This window comes from Ptychodera flava, chromosome 3, assembly GCF_041260155.1.
Source record: "Ptychodera flava strain L36383 chromosome 3, AS_Pfla_20210202, whole genome shotgun sequence".
NCBI lineage: Eukaryota > Metazoa > Hemichordata > Enteropneusta > Ptychoderidae > Ptychodera > Ptychodera flava.
This window is the reverse complement of record NC_091930.1, coordinates 23,649,771-23,661,930: the sequence shown is the minus strand read 5'-3', so window position 1 is coordinate 23,661,930 and position 12,160 is coordinate 23,649,771. Positions and strand designations below refer to the sequence as shown.

General features: G+C 33.7%; 1 protein-coding gene across 1 annotated transcript; it reads right to left on the bottom strand.

Annotated features, from left to right (window-relative positions):
• Positions 1 to 6,581: 6,581 nt before the first annotated feature.
• Positions 6,582 to 8,425, bottom strand: LOC139129781 (uncharacterized). The gene is made up of 2 exons (XM_070695471.1): positions 7,901 to 8,425; positions 6,582 to 6,968 (listed from the first exon to the last, which is right to left on the bottom strand). Exons 1-2 carry the CDS (start codon positions 8,396 to 8,398, stop codon positions 6,840 to 6,842), a joined length of 627 nt encoding a protein of 208 aa, XP_070551572.1. The 5' UTR covers positions 8,399 to 8,425; the 3' UTR covers positions 6,582 to 6,839.
• Positions 8,426 to 12,160: the final 3,735 nt, after the last annotated feature.

Sequence of the window (12,160 nt, the reverse complement as noted above, 5' to 3'; positions counted from 1 at the left end):
TAGCGCACGGCCATGAAAGTGAATGCTACGATTATTTTTAATTTCTCTTCAAGGCTGCTGTATTCAATCCATAAGTTTTTCGGAATCTGGCTATCACTTTTTCTTCAGGAAGGGTTTTATTTTTGTTTGCCTGCTTGCTTGTTTCTCTTTTTATGGGGGGGGGGCAGTGGCGTTACACCCTAGCCAGCATCTCATTAAAAAAGCCAGCCATTTTGACTGTTCACCCCAAACAGTACGCATTTGAATATATGACCCATGTTGACCTCGCGTTTTGTACGACTTCTTTACAGTGATTGGTTTATGTAGTTCCATTATGCGATCTTCGGCGATAATTTATCAGTCGTCCTCACCGACTCGGGGTTGACACTAAATCTATTTTTAAACCTAGCTTGACCTTCTTTTTACAGGACATGCAAAACGTAAACAAGAGTCAGCCGTCAGCTGCCATGTTGTCAATGCTGACTTTAAAGATTTTTGTTGTTGTTTTTTCATTCGTACGCTTTCTAGTTGACAGCAGTTCCAATTGCCGTATCTATTTACAACTAAAGATAATATAGACACAGTTTCAACAAAAAACTTTAAGATGGAGAATGATATGTTTATTATAATTGGTGTTGACACAAATGTAGTCAGAAAAATTAAGTAGGTCAATTTGAAATTGTCTTAACCTACGCTATGTACATGAGTGAATATTGTCTGGAATTTTTTTCTTTTAATTCTGTCACTCATTTTAGACATAAAATTGTTAGGCCTAGAAAACATCATTTGGCAATTTTTCTGTTGACTTGATAATAAACGGCTTTAAACACAAAAATATATTAAATTTGAGGCCTTACAACCAATGGTAACGTCGCCAAAGACCATTAATTAGAGCATTATTTTAAAAAAAACAGCATTTCGGAGTAAAGTATTGACAAGTGGTGGCTTTGTGCAGAGAAAGGAATGTAATTTACAACCCGGAAGAAAATGATCTTAACTTAGAAACTAAATATCAAGCACAAAAGGAGTTGTTTACATATAAATATTTTTCAAAAGTAAACACCTGAAAATTTGGACATGAAAAATAGACATGATGACATGATGAAAATTTAAATTGTAGAACAGCTGCGAACAAAAATTCACCTTTCAAAATAACAAGTGTAAGAGACATCCAATCAGGCATTTACCCTACAAAGCTTGCTATTACAGTAAATTTAAGTCCTTAACACACAACAATAACAACGATTAAATATCAGCCTAGTTATACAGTTTTCAAACATCAATATCATAACCAAGTACCAGATCGGTCACTGTGATTAGTTTGCTGGACATAAAATTGCTTACCAGACCTGAAATATTATTTATTTAAGTAGAGGTACAAACACAGGAATTTCGAATAATGTCAATATAATTAATAATACAATCAACACAATAAACTGTTAAAGAATTTAGTAGGAATATATACACAGTATTAGGTATTTACTTGTACTAATAGAAATTATCAGTTAGATGTACATAGGTAAGGTGTTTTTTATTCACGTCCATAATTTCATTAGTGCACAGCCATGAAAGTAAACCCTACGATAATTTTCAATTTCTCTTCAAGACTCCTGAATTCAATCCATAACTTTTTCGGACTCTGGATTGAGGCATATTGAATCATTTTGTCTTCAGGAAGCGTTTTAATTTTTATTTGCCTGCTTGTTTGTTTCTCTTTTTATGGGGGGGGGGGATGAGTGGCGTTACACCCTAGCCAGCATCTCCCTTAAAAACCCTTCCATTTTGATCGTTCACCCCTAACAAGAAGGCATTGAAATGTATGACCCATGCTGACCTCGGCGTTTTGTACGAATTCTTTACTGCGATTGGTTTATGTAGTTCCACAATGCGATCTTCGGCGATAATCTATCAGCCGTCATCACTGACTCGGGGTTGACACTAAATCTATTTTTAAACCTAGCCTGACGTTGTTTTCACTTGACTTGCAAAACGCAATCAAGAGTCAGTCGGCGGCTGTCATGGTGTTAATGCTGACTTTAAAGAATTGTTGTTGTTGTTTCTTTTTCATTCCTACGCTTTCTAGTTCACACAAGTCCCAATCGCCGTATCTATTTACAACTTAAAATAATATAGACACAATTTCAACAAAAACTTTAAGATTGAGAATGATATTTATATTATAATTGGTGTTGACACAAATGTAGTTAGAAAAATTCCAATGGTTTAATTTGAAATTGTCTTAAACCTACGCTATGTACATAAGTGAATATGGTCTGGAATTGTTTTCTTTCAGTTAAATCACTCATTTTAGACACAACATTGTTAGGTCTAGAAAACGCCACTTGGCAATTTCTGTTGACTTGAATAAATGGCTTTCAACACAAAAGTATATTAAACGGGAGGCCTTACAACTAATAATAACGTTGCAAAAGACAATTAATGAGAGCATAATGTTATAAAAAACGAAAAACAAACTAAGAGTATTTCGAAGTAAAGTATTGACAACAAGTGGTTGCCCTGTGCACAGAAATGAATGTAATTTACAACCAGGAAGAAAATGATCTGAACTTACTAACTAAACATCAAGCACATAGGGAGCTTGTTTACATATAACTATTTTTCAAAGTAGAAACTTGAAAATTTGGAAACTTTAACATATAAGATTACAGAAAAAATAAAAAAGACATGATTTAAAATTTGAATTGCAGAACAACTGTGAACAAAACGCACCTAATGAATTGCAAATGCGGGAGACATCCAATCAGATATACGCCCTACAAAGCTATCTATTGCAGTAACGTCAAGTCCTTAATACACAGAGATATCACAATTAAAATCAGCCTAGTTTGACAGCTCAAAAACATAAGGTCTATCATTAGCAAGTGCTGGATCGGTCTCTGTGATTGCTAGACATGAAAAGTAATTACAGCCCTAAAATACCATTCACGTAATAGAGGTACAAAGACAGGAGTTTTTGAATAATGTCGATATAATTAATAATACAATATAATAATATAATAAGTTTTTTGCAAATTAGGTTTTGTTACAAAATTTTGTTACATTTTGCAGTCACCGCACAGCATCTTTTTCCTATTAAACCACTGTATAAAAAAGGTTGATTGTCACAAATAGGGTTGATACGTCACCCCTATTTGTAACAATCAAGCAAATTTGTAACAAAAGCAGTTTCAGAAAAAATGAGTTTCGACAAGAAAAAAAAGAAAATTGCCCCTAAACATACAAATATGCATATTTCATTAAGATTTCAACAAATACGGCAAAGTTTTTTTTTCGAAATTTATGTTGTTGTTTTTTTTACAAATAGGGTTGATTGTTACAAATAGAGGTAATACATACGGTGACGATAACGACATTCGCATTTCAGTTTCAAAGTACAGGTTTCTTTTGTCTGTATTCTCAATTAACGATATCAAGTCGTTAAACTGAAAGCATATAATTCACTGTGTATTTTAAGCAAACATAAATGCCGCTGTAAAGAATTAAAAACCCGCATTAAGGCACTAGGCGGGTTTCCGGGTAATTTGAACACGTCATAAGGAAGCGTTTCATTTTTTAATTGCCTACTTGCTTGTTTCCCTCCCTTGGGGTGGGGGTGAGTGGAATTACACACTAGCCAGCATGTCATTGAAAAACCCTTCCATTTCGACGGTTCACCACGAACAAGTAGGCACTGAATTGTATGACCCACACTGACATCGTGTTCTATAAAAAATCTTTACTGTGTTTGGTTTATGTATTTCCACAATGTGATCTTCGGCAATAATTTATCAGCCGTCCTCACTGACTCGGAATTGACACTAAATCTACTTTTAAACCTAGCCTGACGGTTTTTTCACTGGATTTGCAAAGCGTAAACAAGAGTCAGCCGGCGGCTGTCATGTCGTCAATGCTAACTTTAAAAAAATGTTTTCTACAAATCCTTAGCTTTCTAGTTGACACAAGTTTAAATCGCCATGTCTTATTAGCTGAGCTACATATAATAGACAATTTCAAAAAAAAAACAAAAAAACTTTATGGTGGAGAATGATATGTTCATTTTAATTGGTGTTGACATAAATGTAGTCAGAGAAATCCAATGGTTCAATTTGAAATTATTTTAAACCTATGTAAATTTGAGAATATGGTCTGGAATTGTTTCTTTTAATTTAGTAACTCGTTTTAGGTATAACATTGTTAGGTATAGAAAACGTCATTTGGCAATTTCTGTTGACTTGAATAAACGGCTTTAAATGTGAGGCCTTACAACTAAGGGTAACGTCACCAAAGACAATTAATGAGAGCATAATTTTATAAAAATCAAAAACAAAGATTATTTCTAAGGAAAGTATTGACAACAAGGGGTTGCCCTGTGCACAGAAATGAATGTAATTTACTACGCGGACGAAAAAAATCTGAACTTAGTAACTAAATATCAAGCAAATAGGGAGCTAGTTTACATGTAAATATTTTTCATAAGTAAAAACCTGAAAATTTGGAAACTTTAACATATGAGATTACAGAAAAAATAAAAATAGACATGATTGAAAACTTAAATTGCACAACAGCTGTGAACAAAATGCGCCTGTCAGAAAATAAAAGTGTAAGAGGCATCCAATTAGGCATTTGCCCTACAAAGCTTGCTATTACATACTGCATAAAAACGCGATAATACTTACTGTATTTGCATGGATTATTGCCTGTATTTTAGCTGAAGAGTGCATATACAGATGAATACAGTTAATAATCCATTGCTTGTATTCAGCAAGCCTGTATTCATGTGGATTCACGTGCATTCACATGTATTATTTTATAATACAGGCAACTCATTAATGTGAATTTATCTGTATTATTGCGTTTTCATGCAGTGACATTAACTTTAAGTCCTTAATACACAACGATATCAGATGAAATATCAGCCTAGTTTGACAGTTCTAAAACATCAGGTCTATCGTTGGCAAGTACCGGATTGGTCACTGTTATTATTCTGCTCGACATAAAAATTGATTACCAGACCTGAAATATTATGTACATATGTAGAGGTACAAACACAGGAATTTCGAATAATGTCAATATAATTAATAATACAATCAACACAATAAACTGTTAAAGAATAAAAACATTCAGTTTTTAACATACTTAGTTTGAATATTTACACATTATTACGTAAATGATTACTTGTACTAATATACATTATCAGTTTGGTGTACATAGGTAAGATGTTTTTTATTCACGTCCATAATTTCAGTAGTGCACGGCCATGAAAGTAAACGCTGCGATTAGTTTTAATTTATCTTCAAAACTGCTGTATTCACTCGATTACTTTTTTTAGAATCTGGATTGAGGCATATTGAATCACCTCTTCTTCACAAGCGTTTTATTTTTTGTTTGCCTGCTTGCTTTTTTTTCTTTTTATGGGGGGTGGGGGTGAGTGGCGTTACACCCTAGCCAGCATCTTCATTAAAAAACCCCAGCTATTTTGACCGTTCACCCCAAGCAAGAAGGCATTGAAATGTATGACCCATGCTGACCTCGGCGTTTTGTACGAATTCTTTACTGTGATTGGTTTATGTATTTTCACAATGCGATCTTCGGCAATAATTTATCAGCCGTCCTCACTGACTCGGAATTGACACTAAATCTACTTTTAAACCTAGCCTGACGTGTTTTTTTCACTGGACTTGCAAAAAGTAAACAAGAGTCAGCCGGCGGCTGTCATGTTATCATTGCTGGCTTTTAAGATTTGTTTTTTTTTTTCATTCCTACGCTTTCCAAATGACACCAGTTCCAATTGCCGTATCTAATTACAACTAAAGATAATATAGACACAGTTTCAACAAAAACTTTAAGATGGAGAATAATATGTTTTTTTGTAATTGGTGTTGATACAAATTTAGTCAGAAAAATCCAGTGGTTCAATTCCTACGCTATGTATATGAGTGAATATGGTCTTGAATTTTTTTTTTTTTTTTTATTTAGTACCTCATTTTAGACATAACATTGTTAGGCCTAGAAAACATCAATTGGCAATTTTGTTGACTTGAATACACGGCTTTAAACAGAAAAATATATTAAATGGGAGGCCTTACAACTAATGCTAATGTCGCCAAAGACAATTAATTAGAGCATAATTTTATAATTTTATAAACGCAAAAACTAAGATTATTTCGAAGTAGAGTATTGACAACAAGTGGTTGCCCTGTGCACAGAAACTTGAAGGAATGTACTTTACAACCCAGATGAAAATGATCCGAATTTAGTAACTAAAAATCACGCGCATTGGGAGCATATTTACATATACAATATTTTTCAAAAATAGAAACTTGAAAATTGGAAACTTTACCATATCAGATTACAGAAAAATAAATTAAAAATAAAAGTCTAAGAGAATCCAAATCAGGCATTTTCCTACAAAGATTCCTATTATAGTAGAGTTAAGTCCTTAATACACAACTATATCAAAATTAAAATCAGCTTATCAGTTTGACAGCTCAAAAATTCAGGTCTATCATTAGCAAGTGCCGAATTTGTCACTGTAAATATTTGCTTGACATAAAACTTGGTTACCAGCCCTTAAATATTATTATGGCTGTAGAGATACAAACACAGGAGTTTCGAATAATGTCAATATAATTAATAAATTAAATATAATCAACACAATATACCGTTTAAGAGTAATAACATTAAGTTTTAGTTGGGATATATACACAGTATTAGGTATATGACTACTTGAACTAATAGAATTTATTAGTTTGATGTACATACGTAAGATGTTTGTTATTCACCTCGTAGTGCACGGCCATGAAAGTGAACGGTACAATTTTTTTTATTAATTTCTCTTCAAGTCTGCTGTATTCAATCGATTACTTTTCCGGAATCTGGATTGAGGCATATTGAATCATCTCTTCTGCAGGCATCCTCTTTGGCTGCTGCTCAGAACCAGTGGGTGGCAAATCCAGGTCTGCATACGTTATATCACCTTTTGATTTATCCTGAAAAAGTGGGATATGGAATTATGACATTGTTTGGAAGAGAGCGTAGTGTTAAGGTTCCAAGACAAGAAATTGACCATTTTAAACTAACAATTCTGTAGTGTTTAAGAAGCTCAGAACCCCTGTAAATTGTATATTTTCGGAAAGCTTAGATATAGGGGAACATTCTGGTTACCATAGTGTCACCACTGTTTACATAACTATCACGTGACAGGTAATTTGCATAACCTTTCAAAAATCGGTTTTCCCTATGTTTTGTTTCAATGCTTTAAGATATGCGGCTGAAATTTATGTGAGTGCAAGCTGTCCTATGGGTCTTTAAAAGTGTGTCTCAGAATTTTTTTAAACCTTCTTAACAGTTTTATGCCGGAAAAACTTCCAGGGCAGTGAATTTTACCATAGTTGATTTCTTTAAAATTGTGCTCCAAAAAAAACTAAGCAAGATATGAAAAATCTGAGACAAACTTTGGAAGAGCATTGTGACAGCTTGCATTCCAGCAAGTTTGAGTAAGATATTTTGAGGTATTGAGACAAAACATAGGGAAAACCGATTTTTGAAAGGTTATGCAAATTACCTTGTCACGTGATAGTTATGTAAACAATGGTGACACTGTGGTTATCAAAATGTTCCTGTATATCTAGGCTTTCAGAAAGTGTATACTTTATGGGGGTTTTGAGCTTATTAACTGTTAGAATATTGTTAGATTAAAAAGGTCAAATTTCTTGTCTTGGAACCTTAATGCAAGATACATTTAATTCAGTGTGTGTTAAAGGCACAGTGATATATATTATACATCCAAATATATAATGAAATACTGAATCTGCCAAATCATATGTAATGATCTGAATATTTTTTTATATGTTTTCTTTGATATGTTTCAGTCATTCATAAAATGACAATGCCTTGAGGTTCAGAATAATATATTTGTCACCTTTTTCTTCCGTTTGTGTTTCTTTTTGCTTGATTCAGCATACAGTGCTGCAGGATCAGGGTGATCTTCATCGGTCTTGCTCAGTTCAACGTCACTGACAGATTTCTTCGCTCTTGATTTTTTCTGCTTGGCCGAAATTGCGTAGGTTGCTTCCGGAGTTTGATCAGAGTGTACGGTTACAGCATCTTCGTCGAGTTTCCCACTGTGTTTGTGTTTGCTTGATACAGCATACAGTGCTGCTTGATCGGGGTGACCTTCACCTGTCTTGCTCTGCTCAGCATCACTGGCAGATTTCTTGGCTGATGTTTTTTTCTGCTTAGCCGAAACTGCGTAGGTTGCTTCCGGAGACTGATAAGGGTTTACAGTTAGGATGTCTCTGTCGACTTTCTGACCATGTTTCTGTTTGCTTGATATAGCATACACTGCTATTGTTTCTGGCTTGCTTTCAGTTGGTTTACTCGTCTCGTCTTTATTTAAAAATATACAGAAAGGAAGCATTACTATCACAATAAAATGTTTAGAGTTCACATTGATATAGGAAGATTTCTGTTCATTGAAATGATATGATATGATATGATATGATATGATATGATATGATATGATATGATATGATATGATATGATATGATATGATATGATATGATATGATATACACTTGCCAGTATCGTCCCAGCCCTGTGACATTATCGTATAATAAGCTGTGACATTTTAACAAACAATATAGATATGTACCCTAGACGTCATCAGTTTGGGAGTGTTCCAGAATTATTGGAATTCGATAGTAAATAAAGTAAATAATGGCTGCCGCTCTCCTCGTACGATGCGATTTGCCGACACTGAAATTTGACTGTTCACCAAAAACAGTAGGTATTTGAATATATGACCCATGTTGACCTCGCGTTTTGTACGACTTCTTTACAGTGATTGGTTTATGTAGTTCCATTATGCGATCTTCGGCGATAATTTATCAGTCGTCCTCACCGACTCGGGGTTGACACTAAATCTATTTTTAAACCTAGCTTGACCTTCTTTTTACAGGACATGCAAAACGTAAACAAGAGTCAGCCGTCAGCTGCCATGTTGTCAATGCTGACTTTAAAGATTTTTGTTGTTGTTTTTTCATTCGTACACTTTCTAGTTGACACCAGTTCCAATCGCCGTATCTAATTACAACTAAAGATAATATAGACACAGTTTCAACAAAAAACTTTAAGATGGAGAATGATGTGTTTATTATAATTGGTGTTGACACAAATGTAGTCAGAAATATTAAGTAGGTCAATTTGACATTGTCTTAAACCTACGCTCTGTACATGAGTGAATATTGTATGGAATTTTTTTTATTTTAATTCAGTCACTCATTTTAGACATAAAATTGTTAGGCCTGGAAAACATCATTTGGCAATTTTTCTGTTGACTTGAATAAACGGCTTTAAACACAAAAACATATTAAATTTGATGCCTTACAACCAATGGTAACGTCGCCAAAGACCATTAATTAGAGCATTATTTTATAAAAAACAGTATTGCGGAGTAAAGTATTGACAACAAGTGGTGGCTTTGTGCAGAAAAAGGAATGTAATTTACAACCCGGAAGAAAATGATCTTAACTTGGTAACGAAATATCAAGCACAAAAGGAGTTGTTTACATATAAATATTTTTCAAAAGTAAACACCTGAAAATTTGGAAAGTATAACATGTCAGATTACAGAAAAAATAGACATGATTGAAAACTTAAATTGTAGAACAGATGCGAACAAAAATTCACCTTTCAAAATAACAAGTGTAAGAGACATCCAATCAGGCATTTACCCTACAAAGCTTGCTATTACAGTAAATTTAAGTCCTTAACACACAACAATAACAACGATTAAATATCAGCCTAGTTATACAGTTTTCAAACATCAATATCATAACCAAGTACCAGATCGGTCACTGTGATTAGTTTGCTGGACATAAAATTGCTTACCAGACCTGAAATATTATTTATTTAAGTAGAGGTACAAACACAGGAATTTCGAATAATGTCAATATAATTAATAATACAATCAACACAATAAACTGTTAAAGAATTTAGTAGGAATATATACACAGTATTAGGTATTTACTTGTACTAATAGAAATTATCAGTTAGATGTACATAGGTAAGGTGTTTTTTTTATTCATGTCCATAATTTCATTAGTGCACAGCCATGAAAGTAAACTCAACGATAATTTTCAATTTCTTTTCAAGACTGCTGTATTAAATCCATAACATTTTCGGACTCTGGATTGAGGCATATTGAATCATTTTGTCTTCAGGAAGCGTTTTAATTTTTATTTGCCTGCTTGTTTGTTTCTCTTTTTATGGGGGGGGGGGATGAGTGGCGTTACACCCTAGCCAGCATCTCCCTTAAAAACCCTTCCATTTTGATCGTTCACCCCTAACAAGAAGGCATTGAAATGTATGACCCATGCTGACCTCGCGTTTTGTACGAATTCTTTACTGTGATTGGTTTATGTAGTTCCAAAATGCGATCTTCGGCGATAATTTATCAGCCGTCCTCACTGACTCGGAGTTGACACTAAATCTATTTTTAAACCTAACCTGACGTTGTTGTCACTCGACTTGCAAAAAGTAAACAAGAGTCAGCCGTCTGCTGCCATGTCGTCAATGCTGACTTTAAAGATTTGTTGTTGTTTTTTTCATTCTTACGCTTTGTAGTTGACACCAATTCAAATCGCCGTGTCTATTTACAAATAAAGATAATATAGACACAGTTTAAACAAAAACTTTAAGATGGAGAATGATGTGTTTTTTTATAATTGGTGTTGAGGCAAATTTAGTTAGAAAAATCCAGTGGTTCAATTTGAAATTGTCTTAAACCTACGCTATGTACATGAGTGAATATGGTCTGGAATTGTTCTTTTAATTAAGTCACTTATTTAGACATAACATTGTTAGGTCTAGAAAACGCCACTTGGCAATTTCTGTTGACTTGAATAAATGGCTTTCAACACAAAAGTATATTAAACGGGAGGCCTTACAACTAATAATAACGTTGCAAAAGACAATTAATGAGAGCATAATGTTATAAAAAACGAAAAACAAACTAAGAGTATTTCGAAGTAAAGTATTGACAACAAGTGGTTGCCCTGTGCACAGAAATGAATGTAATTTACAACCAGGAAGAAAATGATCTGAACTTACTAACTAAACATCAAGCACATAGGGAGCTTGTTTACATATAACTATTTTTCAAAGTAGAAACTTGAAAATTTGGAAACTTTAACATATAAGATTACAGAAAAAATAAAAAAGACATGATTTAAAATTTGAATTGCAGAACAACTGTGAACAAAACGCACCTAATGAATTGCAAATGCGGGAGACATCCAATCAGATATACGCCCTTCAAAGCTTTCTATTGCAGTAACGTCAAGTCCTTAATACACAGAGATATCACAATTAAAATCAGCCTAGTTTGACAGCTCAAAAACATAAGGTCTATCATAAGAAAGTGCCGGATTGGTCACTGTGATTGCTAGACATGAAAAGTAATTACAGCCATGAAATACCATGTACGTAATAGAGGTACAAACACAGGAGTTTCGAATAATGTCGATATAATTAATAATACAATATAATAAGTTTTTTGCAAATTAGGTTTTGTTGCAAAATTTTGTTACATTTTGCAGTCACCAAACAGCATCTTTTTGCTATTTAACCACTGTATAAAAAGGGTTGACTGTCACAAATAGGGTTGATACGTCACCCTAATTGTAACAATTAAGCAAATTTGTAACAAAAGCAGTTTCAGAAAAAATGAGTTTCGACAAGAAAAAAAAAAGAAAATTGCCCCTAAACATACAAATATGCATATTTCATTAAGATTTCAACAAATACGGCAAAGTTTTTTTTTCGAAATTTATGTTGTTGTTTTTTTTACAAATAGGGTTGATTGTTACAAATAGAGGTAATACATACGGTGACGATAACGACATTCGCATTTCAGTTTCAAAGTACAGGTTTCTTTTGTCTGTATTCTCAATTAACGATATCAAGTCGTTAAACTGAAAGCATATAATTCACTGTGTATTTTAAGCAAATAATAATGCCGCTGTAAAGAATTAAAAACCCGCATTAAGGCACTAGGCGGGTTTCCGGGTAATTTGAACACGTCATAAGGAAGCGTTTCATTTTTTAATTGCCTACTTGCTTGTTTCCCTCCCTTGGGGTGGGGGTGAGTGGAATTACACACTAGCCAGCATGTCATTGAA

Excerpts from the sequence above, each read along its gene's own strand:
- LOC139129781 (XM_070695471.1), bottom strand. The coding sequence starts at position 8,398 with ATGCTTCCTTTCTGTATATTTTTAAATAAAGACGAGACGAGTAAACCA. Across the intron at positions 6,969-7,900 it reads AACACAAACGGAAGAAAAAG|GATAAATCAAAAGGTGATAT; the intron begins GTGACAAATATA and ends CCACTTTTTCAG.